The sequence below is a fragment of the Echinops telfairi genome, unplaced genomic scaffold (assembly GCF_000313985.2).
Source record: "Echinops telfairi isolate 266 unplaced genomic scaffold, ASM31398v2 ScPeMD7_4;HRSCAF=17, whole genome shotgun sequence".
Lineage (NCBI taxonomy): Eukaryota > Metazoa > Chordata > Mammalia > Afrosoricida > Tenrecidae > Echinops > Echinops telfairi.
In genome coordinates, this window is record NW_022103900.1 from 34,808,049 (window position 1) to 34,828,488 (window position 20,440).

The 20,440-nt window shown below is 40.1% G+C and overlaps 1 protein-coding gene across 7 annotated transcripts in view; it reads right to left on the reverse strand.

Annotated features, from left to right (window-relative positions):
* KYNU (kynureninase) overlaps nucleotides 1–20,440 on the reverse strand; it is a 149,421-nt gene that overhangs the window by 66,953 nt on the left and 62,028 nt on the right. For 6 of the 7 annotated variants that reach the window (XM_045299005.1, XM_004703840.2, XM_045298987.1 and 3 more), the window contains exons 9-10: nucleotides 13,393–13,491; nucleotides 12,431–12,504 (exon numbers count right to left, since the gene is read on the reverse strand). In XM_045299005.1, coding sequence (XP_045154940.1) covers nucleotides 12,431–12,504; nucleotides 13,393–13,491 — 173 coding nt within the window. Of the gene's footprint in view, nucleotides 1–12,426; nucleotides 12,505–13,392; nucleotides 13,492–20,440 lie in introns of those variants that run through there. The other variant, XM_045299017.1, reaches the window with a different exon arrangement.

Below are 20,440 nucleotides of genomic sequence, written 5' to 3' on the forward strand. Positions count from 1 at the left end.
CAGATTTTAACATTGATAAAACTCATATCCTGGCAAAATAGCCACATGGTAGCCAAAAACCATATACCCTAGCTTGTCGTGCGTTCTTTCCAAAAATTGGGATTTTTTAAAAACACCATGGGACATGGGAAAAATTGTTAAAAATTGGGGCTGTCCAACCAATTTCTACTTTCTTTATAAATCCATGAATTCATCATTGGTAGTCTGCTGACGGCTCCTGGGATTGGCAGGCTACACAGCATGAGATGGAGGAACCAGATGCAAGATCCAGCTCAGGCAGAAACCAACGGGCCAAAGAGTAATTGACTCTGCCAGGTCTCTTTCTCTTATATGATGACACCCCTGGTGTCATCAGGCTGCGTCCCTATTGATAGTTTGGGATATGCCTCCTCCCTTACCCAAGAGTGTCTAGGTGCCTTAATCCCTAATCTTCACACCTGGAAACATCTAAAGAAGAGCACATTGAATTTCACTTTCTGGAGGCCAAGACCTGAGACAGCAGATACTGTGTTAGGAGATTATGGAATAGAGCAAAAGAGATAGGTTGAAACTACAGGACATGAGGAAGACAGAGAGATAGCCCCAAGATTATGGGACTGAGACAGAGAGACAGGTAGGCTTCCTGGTCCATGTTGGCAGAGCCAATGAATCATGTGGCTGAGAGGCTGAGTACTAGACAGAGACTTAGCTGCTGGCTAACGAGAGATGTTGTTGTCAACCAATGACTGTATTTTTACTCTTTACTAATCCTGAATTATAGTGACTTATTAACTTACTTAATAACCTTTCATAATTGTTGAGTTTTTTCTGAGAGTTTGGGTGGCCATTGCAGTGAATGATCAAAACTATCTCAGGTGTAGAATGGTGTGCAAGAAACAGCTGGTGTCAGAATAAGTACAGAAGGACGGAGGGTGGGGGCATGTCTGACATCTGCCACGTGGCAATAGGGAAGCCAAAGGAAGTCAAATATGGTCGTCCACATGCCATTTGATGCAGCATCTGCTTCAGGCAATGCTCCAGGATATTCTCCAGCCACCTTTCCAGAACAGTATCTCAGAGAAGCTTTCAGATACAGCTAGGTTCATTTCATCCAATGAGGATAGAAAGCATTGTGGTGTTACTGGGAGAGGTTGTTCAGCAAATAAAGATGAAATAGTCTTTCAGTTGGGAATAAGAAGTTTGGTTCTAACTCCACCCAGAGGGCAACAAAGAGAAAAACAGCCCTCAAGACAGCATTAGCTCAATAGTGGAAAGAAGGCAAGAATGAGACACACACACACACACACACACACACACAACACAAACTGATAAGATAGGTAGGAAAAAACCCAACACAAAAGGTACAAGATGACATCACAGAGTCTTTGAAAGGATTAATAGCATTGATAAACAGTTGGAAAACCTAACCAAAGAAAGGAAGGAACAAATTTCAATAGCAAAGATGAGGGATGAAACAAGGGACATTACAAGGGACCTTAATGAAATCCAAAGGAGAATTATACAATATTATGAAGGCCTGTACTCTAATGAATTCAACAACTTGGAAGACATGGACAAATACTTGGAAAACAATCACTCCATAGACTATCTCAGATGGACATCAAGAACCTAAACAGACCATAGCAATGGAAGAAATAGAAAAGGTTATCAAGGGATTACCAACCAAAAAATCCCCCGTGCCAGATGGCTTCACAGGAGAATTATACCAAGCATTCAGGGAAGAACTGATAGCAATTCTACACAAACTCTTTTTTTTTTAAATCATTTTATTAGGGGCTCATACAACTCTTATCACAATCCATACATACATCAATTGTGTAAAACACATTTGTACATTCATTGCCCTCATCATTCTCAAAACACTTCCTCTCCACTTAAGCCCCTGGCATTAGGAACTCTTCAAGAACATAGAAAAAGACAGAAAACTCCAAAACTCTATGAAGCTAGTATAACTCTGATACCTAAAGTGTGCAAGGATCCCACAAGAATTCAGAACTACAAACTAATATCCTTAATGAGCATCAATGCGAAAATACTTAACAAAATACTGGCCAATAGAATACAAAAGCATGTAAAAAAAATTCACCATGACCATGTGGGATTCATACCAGGCATGCAGGGATGGTTCAACATATGAAAGACCATTAGTATTATTTGCCATCTTGACAGGAAAAATTACAAGAACCACATGATAATATTGATAGATGCGGAAAAAGCATTTGATAACATCAAACACCCATTCCTGTTTAAGATACTCAAGGAGATAAGAATAGAAGGAAAATTCCTCAACATTATATAAGCTATGTATGAAAAATCAACCACCAACATGGTAATCAATGGGGAAAAGATGAAAACAATTCCACTGAAAAAGAGGACCAGACAAGTATGTCCCTTGTCCCCACTCCTATTTAACATCATACTGGAGGTACTAGCTAACAACATAAGACAAAGAAAAGACACCAAAGTTTTCATCTGGGGAAAGAAGAGGTGAAACTATCATTATTCACAGACAATATGATTTTATACATAGAAAATCCCCAAACTCAACAAGTAGAGTGTTAGAAGCAATAGAGGAATATGGCAGAGTGGCAGGATACAAGATCAACAAACAGAAGTCTATCAGACTGCTATACACATCAGACAAGATCTTAACAAAGGCAATTTAAAAGGTAGTACCCTTTACAATATCCAAGCACAAATTGAAATATCTAGGGATATACCTGACTAAAAAAATAAAAGATTTGTTCAAGGAAAACTATAAAACACTATTATAAGAAACCAAGAGTGACCTCAGAGAACTCCTCAAGAAGAAGGACAAAGTGGGAGGGCTTGCTCTACCTGACTTCAGCACATACTATATGGCCACAGTAGTCAAAACAGTGTGATACTGGTATAATGACAGATATTCAGACCAATGGAAAAGAGCTGAAGACCCACAAATAAAAATATCAACACATAGGCAACTGATTTTTTACAAAGGCCAAAAAAGTCTCTAAGGGGAGGCTGATGCCCTCTTCAAAAATTGGTGCTGGACAAAAATGGGCATTTACCTGCAGAAAAATGAAGCAAGATCCTTACCTCACTCCATGCACAAGAATAGTCTCAAGGTGGATTACAGCCCTTGAGATAAAGCCCCAAACTATTAGGGTCATTAATGAGAGAATTGGGACAAACCTGAGAACCCTGGCACAGGGAATACATAGGCTATCAGAAATAGGGAAGGATACAAATACAGAGGAGTAACAAATTGACAAGTGAGATATACTGAAGATAAAACACCTGTGTACATCGAAAGAATTCACCAAGAGAGTAATAAGAGAGCCACAGACTGGGAAAACATCTTTAGCAATGATACATCAGACAAAGGCATTATTACTAAAATCTACAATACTTTGTAAGCTTACAATAAAAATAAAAACTAACTGCCCACTGAGAAGGTGGGCAAAGGACCTGAACAGAAGTGTAACAGGGCCAGAAATCCAAATGGCCAATAAACATATGAGAAAATGTTCTCAGTCATTGGCCATAAGATAAATGCAAATTAAAACAACTGTGAGATACCACCTAACACGCCCAAAGATAGCCCAATTCAAAAAATCAGAAAGTAACAAGTGTTGGAGGGGCTGAGGAACTCTTGTCCACTACTGGTGGACCTGCAGGTATGTACAGCGACTGTGGAAATCGATTTGGGGATATATAAAACAGATGGAAATTGAGCTACCATGTGACCCAGCAATCCCCCTTCTGGACATACACCCAGAAGAGGCAAGAAACAAACTACGGCCAGACATCTGCGCTCCAATGTTCATCGCTGCACAATTCACAATTGCAAGCAGTTGGAAACAACCCAAATTTCCATCAACAGACGAATGCATCAAAAACTGTGGTACATACATACAATGGAGTACTACGCATCCCTAAAATGCAGTGATTAATGCATGAAGCACATTGCCTCATGGGAAGAACCGGAGGAAATCATGCTAAGTGAAGTAAGTCAACCACAAAAGGATAAGTACAACATGAGTCCACTGAGGTAAGCTTAAAACAGCAACAACAACAACAAAACGGGCATAGGGGAAAAGCTACCATATACATACATCCCTAGGGTGAGGTCCATCAACTATGGCAGGGGCCAAACCTAATCCAGGGACACATACGGCAGCCAACTAAATAAGGGGAGGAAGAAAGAAAGAAAAAAGACATGGTTAGGTGGGAGGGGGGAACAGGGCACTAATCCTCCCAAGGGGAGTGTAATGTAATGTTTATATCTCCACAGGAGAAAGAGACCAGGCTTCAACCCGATGAATACAACATACCGGCATGTACCAGGGATCCAATAGAGACCTCTGAGGGGCCAGCCCTGGTCCTGACTATGTGGACACAGACCCCCTCAGAAGAATGTACTTCAGAGAACAGCACTGGGGCTACAGCTTGGGGAGAGAAGCGTGTCAGATTAGAGCACACAGGAAAACACAAAGGGATGGAGAGGGAGGAGAGGACATCCTGGCCCACCAAGCCCCAAGGATGACGTTCCTGCTCGGAGCAGACAACGCGCGGGGAGGACCTTAGGGCTAGCCCCACCATGAGACACGCCCTCCATCACTGAACTATGATGTTGCAGGGGACAGCACTGGAGACACAGGGCGGGAATAGTGCGTGGTCTGGCCCTATCATGCTGTGGCGAGGCAATGAGAGCATGCAGAAGAGCAGCAAGGGGAGCAGAGTGATGAAACCCTCCCGGAAATACCAGAAATCGTCTTTGAAAACAAAGTGTGGCACCCCATCAGACTCAACTTGTAAAGGCCAACAAACAGACCTTGAACTATTTACATGCTTTCCCATTTTTGTCGGTGGCTTTCTTTTTGGTTATTGTTATTTTTTCTTGTTTCTGCTGTTGTTGTTATTGTTTTGTTGATTTCACTTCCTTTGTTGTTTTATTTGGCTTTGCCTGTTTTTTTCACTTATTAATGTATCTGCGTGTCTATCTAGATAAAACAGGTGGGATAAATAATTCACAGATGAAAGGAATGGGACCAGTGGTTCCGGTGTGATATAGGAAAAGAGAAGGTAGGAGAAAGGAAAGGGGGCGGACCAACCCAGGGAGAAGGGAACAAGTGAACTAAAATCAATGGAAGGAAGGTCATAGGATGCCTAGTGGGGTTCAATCACGGGCAATGTAGCAGCAGAAATTGCTAAACCCAAATGAAGGCCAAACATGATGGTGGGACAAGAGGGAAGTGAAAAGGAAATAGAGGAAAGAACCAAGAGGAAAAGAGCATTTATAGAGGCCAAAATACAGGTATGTACATATGTAAATATGTATGTACATATATGTATATGTGTATATATATTTATATATATAATGAGAGGGGAATAGAACTATGTACTCATATCTATATGTTAAGAATTAAGTTTGCAGATGGACATTGGGCCTCAAGTACTCCCTTAACACAAAACACTTTGTTCTAACAATCTGGCATTCTTTGATGCTCACCTTCCCCAACACAGTCGCTGAAGACAAAATGGGTGCATAAGCAAATGTGGTGAAGAAAGCTGATGGTGCCTGGCTATCAAAAGATATAGTGTCGGGGTCTTAAAGGCTTGAAGATAAACAAGCAGCCATCTAGCTCAGATGCAACAAAGCCCACATGCATGAAGTACACCAGCCTGTGTGATTGTGAGGCATTGATGGGATCAGGTTTTAGGCATCTACAACCCAGAATAAAAAACATACCCAAGTTGAATTGGGTGGGGGGGGTTGGCATTTAGTGGAGGCCCAATGCCCATCTCTAGACAATTGGACATCCCCTCACAGAAGAGTCACAGGGAAGAGATGAGCCAGTCAGGGTGCAGTATAGCACCAGCGAAACACACAACTTTCCTTTAGTTCTTTGGTGCTTCCTTCACCCCACTATCGTGACCTCAATTCTACCTTACAGATCGAATTAGACCAGAGCATGCGCACTACTGCAGATAAGATCCCCCAACACAGGGAATCCAGGATAGATAAACTCCTCAGGGCCAACAAGGAGAGTAGAGACACCAGGAGGATTAGAGGAGGGTGGGGGGAGAAAAAGGGAACTGATCACAAGGATTAACCTAGAACCCCCTCCCAGGGAGACAAATAACGGAAAAGTGGGTGAGGGGAGAAGGAGAACGATGTAAGATATGGAAATAATCTATAATTTATCAAGGGTTCGTGAGGGTGGGTGGGGGAGGGAGGGGGAAGAAATGGGGAGCTGATATCAGGGGCTCAAGTGGGAAGAGAATGCTTTGAAAATGATGATGGTGGCCTATGTGCAAACGTGCTTGACACATTGGAGGAATGTATGGATTGTGATAAGAGATGTAAGCGACCCCAAGAAAAGTATTACAATAAGAAGAAGAAGGAGTCTGGTTCTGATGGTAAGAGTGATTCAACGGCATGTCGGGCTTCAAGGCACCCAGCTTCCTGATTATCTGCCCCTGGGACCTCGTCTCAAGTCCTGTGATCCCATTGCTTCCCAGCCAATGCCCTCATTTTAATTTCAGGCTCCATCCAAGATTGGAAATCCAACTGACAGTGAAATGCAGCCAGTGTCGGGATAAGTCTTGGTTTGGTTTGCCGCGCGACTTGCTCTGTTTTGGTGAGAAATACAGCTCTCTTTTAGGGCACACGTGACACCATGCAGTCTTGTAGGCGTCAATTGAGCTGTGACTTTGAAGCATCCAGCCTTTCCCCTTCTTTTTCACCACTCTGCCTACAAAAAAGAAGGACCCACCAACTAGCTTTATTATACTTTTCATTCTGAAAAAAAAATTTGTTCAAAAGTATCGAACATGAAATCACCCACAGGCTGGCCCTTGATAAAGATTTGATCTAGCAGTGGTAATAATTTGGGTGCATCTCTTTGCACTTCACTCCCGATGGCTAGCAACCTACCTCTTAACCACTGCGACCCCAGGGCAGCCTCTGTGATGGTTATGCATTCGGCTGCAATCCACAAAGTCATCAGTTCAAAACCCAACAGGGGCTTTGCAGGAGAAAGACAGGACTTTCTATTCCCATAAACAGTTAACCGTCTCAGAAACCCACAGGGGCGCCACTACGCGAGGGCGTCAACTCAGTGGCAGTGAGTTTGGTTTGGTTTTGGTTAATAAGCATCTGAGCCATTTCCTTGAACTAACTCTCTCTCTCCCTCCCCCCCACCCTACCCCACCTCCCCCCACAAATTAGGTAGATGACTGAGAGGGAAAGGGCTATCATATCCAAAATCTGTGGGTCCGGCATCAGGCTGGAGGTTTATCTGGCCCATATTACAGAGACTGTCAAATTAAAACTGGAAGGTCAGGTCAGGCTGCTGGTTCATGCTCATGTGGGAGCTAGAGAATCCCCAAATCTACTGGCCAGCTGGCAGGCTTCTTGCTCATGTCCCAAGAACTGGAGTTCTGATGATGATGAGTTGGATGTAGAATTGAGAACAAGAAAAATTTCCCCAAACATTCATATATATATGAATAATATATATGAATAATATTATTCCTAATTATTCATATATTCATATATGTGAATAATACATATTAAATGCAGACTACACTCCAAAGGACATTCCCCTAACACCAGATCACCAAATGGTGGACAACCACATAACAGTGAAAACCATGGCTAGCCAGGTTTACACAGAACATTAGCCAACACAATTGGTAGACGGCACTTGGGGAAACAAAAAACCTAGGTCATTAGTTTGGAACAACGGTCAGAACGATGGGGGAAAAAATGAAATCACAGATTTTAAGAAACCGGTGCTAATAGAACATTGTATAAAAGGCTATTTCCAAAACGACAAACCATTTTGCTGTCAAGTTGATTCCAATTCACAGAAAACCCAGGTGTATCGGAGTAAAAGTGGATTCCAAAGGACTTTTAACGGCAGTGACCTTTTGACAATAAATCGCCGACCTTTCCTTTGAAAGGACAGAGGCGAGTGTGGTGAGACTTCTTACACACTTTGGGCCTGCTGTCGAGGGAGACCAGTCCCTGCAGAAGGGAGGGCATCATGCTCAAAAGTAGAGGGGCAGAGAAAGAGAAGAAAGCTCTCGACAAGACGCACTGACACAGAGGCTGCAGCGATGGGCTCCCACTTAGGAACATTGTGAGGCTGGCGCAGGACTGGCCAGTGCTGTCCTGTTGTCTACAGCGTGTCTGTTGGCCTTTCTGTTCGGAGCCAAGGGCTTAGCCATTTGTGCCACAGAGAGACTCCTGGAAAACTCGGGATACAGGGTTGCGGATCCTGAGATCCACTCTCCCCCCACAGAAGTACTCACTCCTTGTCTTCTACCCCAGCCTTGATGACCTTTACCACAACTGGTATGCCCCTACTGTCCCGTAAACCTATCTGCATCCTGCCTTCACACTACATTGAAGCCTCTTCTTATATAAAGATTGCACTATAAATATAAAGACACGATCTAAAAGGATGACTTAAGGATATGTATTTTAAAAATTGTTAAAGGGTGAATGACAGAGCCACAGCAAATTATTTAGTTGAGATAACATGTTTGGCCAGTAGATGTCACCCTTTCTCAGCATAAAGATTGCTGCAAAATGTTTGCAACCTCCTAACACTTTCATTCTAGTTTGAAGCTTTTAATTTAAATGACTTAAAATATTGAGCATGTTAACCATTCGTATAACCGTAGCTCTGTAGGTATGAAACTTTATCCTCAATTACATTTTTCTACATATTTTCTGAAGCCTCCTCACAGGCTTATTAAACAGAAACAGTTACCAACTGATTGTACGACCTGAAATACAGGTAGTTCCAGGTGCAATGGGTAAGTTAAGTTGAAACCATTGTAAATGGTTCTTACCCCTAACTTTAGTGCAAGAAAAGGCTGGGAACTGTCCCAATCATTTAAAAGCTGCATGTGAACCAAGTGAAGGTAATTGTGGTAAAGAATGTGCTGCTCTTACAGATTGGATCAATTATTTCAAAGCAAGAGTCAATTCATATAAATATCAGCTGCCTGTAAGTTAGATATTCATAACCATGGGACTTCTTATTATATTTCATAACAGAATCACTATGCATACTGAAACTTTTGAAGTTTAGGTTGCATTTTGCTCCCCTATTAAAATTATGATTTACAATGAAAGTCTCTTCCCAATCCATAAAATAATTTTTACTTGTGAAACATCATTATAGCCATTCAATTGATCCCTTCTCACAAAATATGGCATTTTAACCTGTTCTATCTCTTGATTTCTCTGTCTTCCACTCTTTCTGCAGAATGTACAAAGGAGTATAAAGATATATAAACGAGCAAAACAGTACCAAATGCAAATTTTGTAATTTTATAATTTAATGTTAAATTTTAACAAAGCCTTTACTTTCCCATTAGGGATAAGTAATCTATCCTTGGCTTTTAAGAAGGATCCCTGAAGACACTTTTGGTTAAGCACTTGGATGCTTACTACAAGGTTAATAGTTGAATCCCACCAGCTTCTCTGCAGAAGAGAGATGCTGCTATCTGCATTTAAAAAATGCAATATTCTTATTTAAAAACAATACTGTCTCAGAAAGCCAAAGGAACAATTCTACTACACCGGGTTCTCGATAGGGTGCTTTCTAGGGTCATGGTAATTCAGAATCCACTTGATGACAGCCTCTTTTGTTTTGTTTTGTTTTGGCTTTTGTCTTGTAAGCATGTGCTGTATACCATTCCCAGTTAGAAATCCAAGTAAATATAGTATACAGTGACAGTACGGCGTGACTAGTTAAGGTTAAAAGTTGGAAGCATTGGGCTGAGTCATTCTGGCATCACATAAAAAGATGCTTAAATGGTTGGAGAAAACAATAATACCAACCAAAGTTCCCTTTAAAGAACCCTCTAGTGAGTGAAGTCATTTTTGAGTCTTATTAGTCTCAAAATGCAGTCATAGCTAATGCATCATTTTCAAGAATGTTAACATTGACTCATACACGCACAGAGCACCTTATTCAATACTTTGATCAATGGGAGAATCAAAAGGATCGTAAGATCCGTTCAAGAGAGAATCCAAGGAATAGGGATTTACCAAGCTTGTCTATTGACCCGATAACCAAGCTGAATTGTCTACACAGTCATTTTCCTGGCTGTGTAATTTCACAATGACTTAAACGAGGTCCGCACCATTTGGAGAGTACACAAAATGAGGCACAGGTGAGCACACACCAATCCCTTCACTCCATCCACGAGAGGCAAATGATCAAGAGAGTTAACTCAATTGGAATAGTTGTACGCTGTCAGTTCAAAACAGAATTTCTAAGGCCCATGTTTTCTAGCCTTTGTCTCAAACATTCCTCCTCCTGCCCTCGCTCCTAGCTGGCCCTCTGAGTGGATAGCATAGATCAGATTCTCTGTTACAATTTAAATCAGGGGAAATGGTGAGTGACCAAGTTACTGAGTAATCACACGGAAGCAATGTTTTATATATATCATCTAGTGGAGGAACAACATATGCTACATAAAATGTCAGTGGAAATCATTGTAAAAGGCATACATTAAAATATACATGGTATGATTATAAAAGAATATATGGTTTATCATTTTTCTCAGACATTTCAATATGAACTGTTAATATATTTCAGGATATATTGTCAGAAAGACAAACTATTTAGAGAAAATGTTGTATCTAATTTCAAAACTTTTAAAAGCATGAAGAAATTTTAAGATATATTTAAGTGAACGTTAGGAAATTATCTTAAATTCATCGGATTTACATATACAGAACCTAAAATCGTGAGGTACTCCAACTTCAATGACCACTTCAATGTCAAAGCTTGTAAAAGGCACACCACTTAGAAAATGCATCAAATACCTTTACACTATCTATTCTATCCATACTCACCGCCACTGAGTTGATTCTGAGCCCTAAGCAGGAATCTCAAGGCCGCACATCTTTACTAAGGAGTCCTGGGGGCAGAGTGGGTTGACACATTGGGCTGCAAATCCCAAGGTCAGCTCTTTGAAACCACCGACAGCAGTTCCAGGAGAGCTGCAATCTCGGAAACCCACCGGGCCAGTTCTACCCTGTCCTATAGGGTCTCCAGGAGTCAGCATGGACTCGATGGCAGCGAGTTTTGGAAATCTTTACTAGAACAGACCGCTGCATCTTCCTCCTGCAATACAGCTGGTAAGTTTGAACTGCTGACCTTGGGGTTGGCTGTCCAACATTTACCTGATGTCGCCACCAGGATGCCTTACAGTATTTATTCAGAGTCTCCTCACCATATAATTATATAATTTAATACAAAAGTGATGTTACGTTTTCCATCTCATACCCAGGATAGTATTTCAGTATCTCAATACCAGAGAAAAATGTAAGGACCATTTATATGAGTTCTTTCATCAAATATAAATGTGTCAGTGCATTGGTACATTACAGTGACAGCTACATTCACTCTACAACATGAAGAGAAATCTATAAAAATGGAAGGTACAGATAGGAACTGAAAATACAGGGAATCCAGGACAGATGAGCCCTATAGCACCAGTGGTGTGAGGGGCAAAACAGGGAGGGTAAAGGGAGAATGGGTAGGGAAGAGGGAACCGATTACATGGAACTGTGTGTGACCTCCTCCCTGGGGGACAGACAACCAAAAAGTGGATGAAGGGAGACATCGGACAGGGCAAGATATGACAAAATACCCATTTATAAACTATCAAGGGCTCATGCGGGAGCGGGGAGCGGGGAGGGAGGGGAAAAATGAAGACCTAATGTCGGGGGTTTAAATGGAGAGAAAATGTTTTGAGAAACGATGTACAAATGCGCTTTACACAATTGATGTGTGTATGGATTGGGATAACAGTTGTATGAGCCCCTAATAAAATGTTAAAAAATAAAAATAAATAAATTTTTTAAAAAGTGGAAGGTATTGCTTTGTATGTAGTCAGTCTGTTGCTCAGTGTTCAGCATCTTCAGGTCTCATGGATTATATTAGGTCCTTAGGACAGAAGATATTCTTCTTAAGAGCATAATGGAACATTGCTAGCTTTAAAGGTAGGTATAATTTTAGTAATAACTTGCCATATATAAGGCGCTATTATATACTGCTCTGGTTGCCTCTAATTTATTCCTCACTGTCAGGAGTCCTAAATTTGCTAATGTCTAATTTAAAAAAACGAAGTGGTTTCTTTGCATTAAAGTGTCTGCTCTGCAAGATGCAGGAACTCAGTTTTGGCACTGAAGCTTCTCTTTGTGTGATTGGATTTCCTATTCAACCAACTAACATCTTTGGAAAATATTTATTTCTGATAAGGCACATCATTAATAGAGTAGCTAGTAGAGTCATTATAATCAATCCAAACTTCTATTGGATCACAACTTAAGGACTCATGTAAAGTTACCAATTTACTCATGCAAATTAATTTATTCATCACCAAGGAAGCATACAAAAGTGTTACTCACGCAGGTTTGACTGTATGGGTATGTTTTTCATGGACAAAGGCACCAGCCAGACCTCCTGCTCCGGAATTTAAATACTTAATCAAAAAGAAATGAAATTATATGAGGTTTCCTAAATATATTTTTTAAATCAGCAATACAATTGTTGGTCTATTTTTAAAGAAACTAGCTTTTAGTTACTTAACCATATGTGACTATTAAAGTTTTTCTAGTAAAATGTATTTTCTAGTAAAATGTTTTCCTGTTAAAAGGAAAACAAATAAAAAATAACTATCAAATTGAAAACAAGACATTTGTAGTGAATACTGTAAAACTAAGCCTTTCAAGATAAGTTAAGTTCTTAACATAACAAAATATTAGAAGTGATCAGATGGGAAGGGCGGTTGATGCAATTGACTTGAATTTTAGCAATTCAACTCAGCACAACACATTCTATACAGTAATAAACTGTGATTTAGATATATAACAAATTTGGTTACTTGGGATTTTTTGTTTGAGAATTACTATTGAAAATAAATAAATCATTACCCACCAAAAGGGAAATCACTTAAAACTGTGATAAATCCTTTAGAGTAAGGAATTTTTTAAAAGTGAAATTGGCCCAAACCGCTTGCTCACTTCACAAAGAAACTGGTTTGAAAATACTACTTTACTTCAAGTAACACATAGCTTTACTACTATAGTCTGTTTGATATCAATGTTCAATCATTTAAATATCATTTTGGTCATGAAAATACATTTTTTTTCAAATATCAATACTATATTTACTCCAAGAATTATTTTATACTATTCTATAAAATTCTTATTATTAACTAAAATCACAAAAGGCAAAAAGATTGTTATTCTTTTAAAACACATAGGGAAAAATATCTCAACTACTTAAAAATGGCACATCTTCCAACTTTCCATTTAGAATAATAACAAGGTGAAGTACTGGTAAAAAGACCCAACATCCGAGTGTGTACCTTGTAGGAACACCAGCAGGCAAAGTCCACTCCCCAGTCATGTAAGCGGAGTTCAACATTTCCAACTGCATGTGCAAGATCAAAGCCAACAAAGCAGCCCTGGGGAAGAACACAGTGAGACGTTTTGAGACTTGCTTCTTGATTAGGAAGAATTGAAATATCTTTTCGGAGACTCTTTTGACAACTTGCCGTACCATTAAAAAGGAGCACCCTTTAATGCAGTGACTCACAGAGCGTGAATCATAGAACTGGGAGTGACCCCAAGGCCTTTCATGAGACCCATCAAGTCCAATACTCTCCCCAGCATGATAAGGCACACTTTGCCTTTTGCACTGGCAGGGCAAACTGTGGTGAGTCAAACTTTTCTCCTTCGCAGAGGCACTAAACTCTACTACAGTCAGTGTATGGCACCACCCCCAGCCATGATCTCTAACCACCCGTCCCTAAAGGACAACTTCACTGAAGAATCTCTTAGATAAAGCGGTCAAGGTCGTTGGTTTTTATTTCCTCTCAATGCTTTAATTCTCTTAGGGTTGGCACTGTTTGTAGAAACGCTTATGAACGCTTGTCTGAGCTTTCAGATGGAATGGCGGTCTCAGCACACGGCAGTTGTGCAATTAGTTCAGGAACAAGCTGAACTCCACCCTTTTCTCATGGAGGAGCATTTACATAAGAAAAAACAACCTTCAGACAAGTAAAACTAACTCAAATGTGAACGTTTGACAAGCATTTTTTCTAAAGCAGTGATCTGTCCCTTCAAAGAAAACAACTTAGTGTACTTGTTGGCGGTGGTAAAATAAGAATTTTCAGGACAAAATGTGCATGTTGAAAATTTTTTATTTGCTTCTACGAATATGACTACTTCCCAATAAATGCCCACATGCTGTAGATGGGTTTGTTGGGGATATTAGCGAATATGATATTTTATATAATAGAATATTTTATCATTTTTCTTTGTTAGACACTAGTGTGGGTATCGCAAAAAGCATTTAAATCAACTTCGCCTTTCCTTTTCCCCATTGGCGAGCCACTCCAGGGTTTGAATCTCATGGTGCAGGAATCTGGAGGGTTGGTTCTAACACTTTAACTCTATTTCATTTACTTTAACTTTCTTTTTTCCTTGTAGAATATAACATAGACAATTAAAACCATATTGTACATAGTTGCACAGCCAAGCTCATCAAAACAATAACGTCGTGCATGAAACTCCCGGTAATATATTTAATGTCATATAATGAAAGGTGTCAATATTTGGAAGAGATGTATGTCTCAGTGAATCAATATTTTCCAAATGACCAATGCATCAAGCAAAGACCCATCCATATTCCATAAAGATTCAATGGACTTTAATGTCACAAAGAACAAACATTTTCAATGATTTGGTTTTACATCCCCTACCCCAACAAACCATTACGAAGTTCGCACCAGATTCTGTATTAAGCAAAAAATAAAAGCAAGAGAATAAAACAAACCCCAAATTCTTTGCTATGGGGTCAGAGTGAACTTATGTAGGCTTTCCAATGCCATACATCTTAGTGGGAGCAGATGGCCTCATTTTTGTTCCACAGAGGAGTCAGTGGGCTTGAACCACACATCTTTCAGTTACCAGTCCAATGCTTATCAGACACCTAATAGAAATACTATTAAACTACTCCTACCTTTTCCAATTCCATATCTGTATGAGGACAGATTTTTTTCTATATGAGGACAGATTTTTTTTCCTGTTTAACTATGGCAGTAGCAGATAGAAGAATGAAAAGATTGCATTCAGAAACATATATGAAAATCCAGCTGGCTTCTAGTAAGCAAAACATTAAAGTTATATGCCACATGGGATTCAGTGTCACTCTTTTTGTTTGTTTTTTCATAAACTGGTTATTTTATGTATTTTGAAAATATACTATATTTGTTAGCATTAAGGGTTTATGGCTGTTATGTTAAAATAAATTGATGAATACATTTAATAATTTAAAAATGCAACAGATATACAAGCACAAAATTAATAGCTCTTTGAGGTTTTCAATGACTTTGAGTGATTGACCATAAAGAATTTTTATAACCAACTCATTAGAGAATTACTGTGTTAGTGTATCCTGGTAACTTGAAGGAATTGATTTCAGTTATTTACTTTCACATCATATTCACATCTTAAGTTAATAGATTCATTATACACATTACTATAGTAAACGACATTCATAGTTTCCGTTTCTTTACCTTCTTGTATTCATGCCCTTTGCCATATAACTTTCAGTTCCTCTCATTAGAGGCAGGGTGAAATTCTCTGACACTGAGAAGAGCCATCTGACTGTTTTTTCCCCCTTTTTTTCATCAATAAAATTGATGTAAGCAGAAGCTCAAGGAGCACCTAGGTGACTCAACTTGCTCTTTCCTGCCCTCTGCCATCTCTGCTAGGACTGCTTGGATTTGACTGCCAACCCAGACAGAAGGTGAGAGAAATGTGGATCAGATTCCTCCTCATCTGAATTCAGCCTTGATCAGGTGTGCCCTGCTTCCATTCCCCACACCTGGTCAGAGACCTAGGAATGAGCTCACGTGAGCCTAGCAGAATGCCACTAGCTAGCTCCTGCCTAGATCATCAGATAGTAACATGACCCATAAATACACTTTTAGGAAAAAATTTAAAGCCCTACATTTTGATACTGGAGTATCAAAATTCTGGCTGCTAAGGACAGCATTTTGTGGGAAGAGATAACTGATACATACACTCAGTCCCCCAAAAGTAAAATAATATTTTATACAGTCCTAGAAAAGTTAAGGGTAAGTAACTTTGGTACAGGGTTCCAGTTCATACATGCAGAGGTTTACTCCAAACAAAATGTGTTTAACACTGTAACACTGTCTCTACACTCCATGAATGGCTGCAGACAACGACTCTCAGTAGAAGATTTGTCTCGAGTCTTTTAAAAGTGCCGCAGAAAAAAATCCACTCAAAATACTAGCTTCTGAGAGGATCTCTTGGGCAAGTAAAAATCAAAGCAGAGAGGTCAGCTCAGAAAGTTATAGGCTGTTATTGAGGATTCTAAAGGGGTAACCTTGAGAGATTTTCTCAAAGGCCACAGGATGACCACTAGAGTTTATTATGAAGAAGCTTATGAAAATTGAAAACTGAGTTGAGATAGTTAAAGTTTATTGTGCCAACCTGGCCAATAAACACATGTGGGGTTAATTGAAGGACATAGAGATAAATGGCTCAGTGAGCCTCACCTTTCTAATTCTCGGGTCTACTGCTTTCTGATAGTTGGACCAGGGTGTAGCTGCCTTAGCCAGTTCCTTACTTCAGCTGGCAAGGCTCACTTCCTGCAAGACATCCCTGAGGAGAAGCCACATGGACCTACCCTGATGCCTGGGTGCTGGAACAGCCGTGTGGAGACCCCTGCCAGCACTGAGATGCTTACACATTCACTGACTCAGCTTTCCTCCTGCAGCCGGCATCATTGCGTGTATTTTGTGAGATGGAGGAGGACTTTGTGGATTAGTGTCCGACATATGGGCTAATGTTGCACTTGTGGGCTTGGGCAGCACTGGTTGGGATGTTTTCTTGATGCGCACTTACACTTTATATAAAACTCTCTCTTATACATATGAGTTTCTGTGGATTTGTTTCTCTAATGTACCCAGACTAACACAGTTGATGAGAAAAAGACCGGGAAAGGTACACACACACACAAATGGGTTTCTCCTAACTCAACAATGCATTTTTCAAGAGTACCAATGGCTGTCCTTTGCAATGAAGAATTACAGAAGAGGTTCTGGTATAGAAGTGTGTGTGTGAGTGTGTTTTCTCTGTGTTTGGGCGGTATGGATTTATGTTTTTCTTCAATAAAAAGAACAAAAAAATGCCATAATAATATTTTTTTAAAGAGAAAGCTCGCTGCCATCACGTTGGTGCTGACTCTTATGGACCCCATAGGAAAGGACAGAACTGCCCCTCCGAGGTTCAGGTATTACAGTCTCAAAAAAATACATGCTGGTTCAGAGACGTTCTTAATTTTTAAGATGCTGCTACCTAGCTCTTTAGGTGAGAAGAAAGCCCTACCTTTCTCACAACATAATAATAAGACATAGTGATAGAAATTCTGGAGTGATGGGGAAGAAACATAATCAAGCCCCACCAAAATTTAGAAGTTCTAAAAACCAGGATTTACAGAACAATGTTTAAATTTAACAGACATACACACATCTGTTTGCTTTTTAAGACACACTTTTAGTAATGAAATCTCCATAAGGAAAAAGATCGCCTTTCTGAATTTGAACTCTTTTTCTCTCATTATTTCTAATTAAAGCAATGGCTTCTATGAAACTTTTTTTTTTTGCAACTCAACTTTTTATGTTTTTGTAGCTCAACTTTATGTATAAAACTCCCCCAAATAGAAGCGGGACTACTTTGTTTTATTATTATTATTAATTATTTAGAAAGAGTAATACACTGAAGAAACCACAAAGCCTCACACACTATATCCTATTGTTAAAAGTCCTGCAGTCAAATCTAATGCATTGCATCAAAAAATCACTCTTGGCTTCTACATGTTTTGGTACATATACAAGTATTTCCCTGTAGATAGCAGAAAACATAAATTGTTAAAATATGACTTTTGAAGAAAGCTCTTTAACATAGTAACGGAAATGATCTCTATAAAGTAATTCTTAAAGTTACCAGTAGGTAGCAGCATCTTAAAAATTAAGAAAGTCTCTGAACCAGCATGTATTTTTTTGAGACTGTAATACCCGAAACTTCCCCTTTCCTCCTAAAAGCCACTTGGATTTCAAAAATGTGCTTCTTCCCCTGAATTCGTAAAGCACCTCGAAGCAAGAACCGAGTTATCCCAATCCAGGAAGCTAATAGTTTAAATGGAGCCCACTGTGACTCAACCTTGGAAAACTAAGGGCTAGAGGTATTCCGTAATCCTTATGGAAGCAGACCACCACACGGTTCTGCTGTAGAGTGGCTGGTGGGTTCAAACCACGGACCATTTGGTTAACAACTGTGGCAGTTACATACTCTGTCAACTTGAGCGAAGGGGTGGAGTCTAGCCTGTGAATCGGGTCATAGCCAATGATGTCTCTGTGTGGACATAGCCTTCAAGGAAACTCCTGTCTTCCTCCCAGGCGGGACACACCCTCTCTCTGCTTCATATTCTCTTGACAAGCCACGTGAAGCTATGCTGATGGCAGCCCGAACCCTGGAGCTGGAGGAGCCACGTGGAGAGCTGCACCAGGGCTGAGATGTTTCCAATGAGACTTTTCACCCAGTGGCCTGTGAACTTTCTGCTTTTGGCATCATCGCATGTGCTGCATGAGTCTGTAGGAGAATTTATGGACTAATATCGAACATATGGGCTAATATGAGACTTATGGGCTAGGATCAAACTTATGGATTTGGTCCGGACTGGGCTGGGATGTTTTCTTAATATACAGTTACTCTTGGATATAAAAATCTCTCTTACACACAAAATGAATGAATGAATGCAATCTCGCTACAGCCTCCAGTTAAATTTTTATTCTTTTGCCTCTAACAGTAAATAATACAATATGAAGAGGTTGAAATGTAATCATCAAACGTCAGTGCTTACCATACCCAATTAAAACAAGAACAAATAATTTCAACCGATTTTGATTCAAAATCAGTTCCTACGGGAACTGCCATTCATATCGACACAACCACATATCAGCACAAACGTTTTCAGTCACCACCACACCTTGTCGACAGTCAAATCCTCAACTACTGCAGTACTCCCCTCGCCATTTTGAATTCCTCAAGTGAATTCTCTGCGCTATTGCTAGAGTAAACTTTCTAAGCATGATTCTGATTCTAATCCTCATTGTTTCCCTTCAAAGGGACCCATTAATTTTAAGGCATTACTCATAACCTCTTAAAGATCTTTATGGCCTAGTATCTTCTATTTCTCCCACGTCTGGTGCCCCATATCTACATCACTCTGTTTATATAAACTTCTCCCTACCTCTAGGCCATTTTTTTCTTCATCTCATTTGCCTGGCTAACTCAGATTCAGGTGACAAGATGTCTTCCATAAAAAGAATACTTTGCCCCACTGTGATAATTAACTGTATGTGTTGTAGGGCAATGGGTTTCTCTATATTTGACTTTTGAAGTCCTGGTCTTGTAACTCTCACAAAATAATGTTTGGGAACATGGAAATAAAGTTATCTGTGGCTCACCAAAAGGATGGGTCTATTTTGTCATCCCTTTAATCTTAAGAAGAGCCCATCTTACAGGTTGAAGGGGGATTTCAGTCCCATCAAGAAGAACCAGGACCTAAGTATACCTTTTGAACCCAGAGTCCCTGTGCTGAGAACTTCTTAGACCCAGGAGACTGAGCTCTATAGTCCTGAAGAATGACAATACTGGAAGCAACCACAGCAGTAGCAATGGACCAGCAAATGACTGCGACTCAGAGTGAGTTATACTGTGACAAAGTACCAGAGTCTAGTATCTCACAGTTTAGTATGTAACTTATATCCTGCTTACCAACTGCTTTCTGCCGATTTAACCATTCTGTCACCTACAAGAAGATTACGAGTCCTGCAGATTGGAGACAAAACACCGGAGAGTACCTGCTAGTAAAGCGGTGTGTTAGTCTGGGTAGACTAGAGAAACAAATTCATGGACATGCACAAGTGTATAAGAAAGAGGTTTATATACAAGAGCAATTGAATATTAAGAAAACATCCCAGCCTGGCCCAGATTAGGTCCATAAATTTGATATTAGATCTTATGTCTGATACCAATATATAGAGTCTTCTTCAGACCCAGGAAACACATGCAATGACATCGAATGCAGGAAGATCACAGGGCAATGGGTGGGAAGTCTTGTGGATCCAGAGGCGATGTAAACATCTCAGCACTGGCCAGAGTCTCCACGTGGCTTCTGGCTGCATCAGGGTAGCTTCATGTGGCTTCTTGTCAGAAATGTCTCTCAGGGTGTGAGTCAAGAAAGAGGGTCTCCCACTCCAAGGAGGAAATAAAGGAATTCCTGGAATCGTCAGGGGAAGCCCATTCCTACACAGA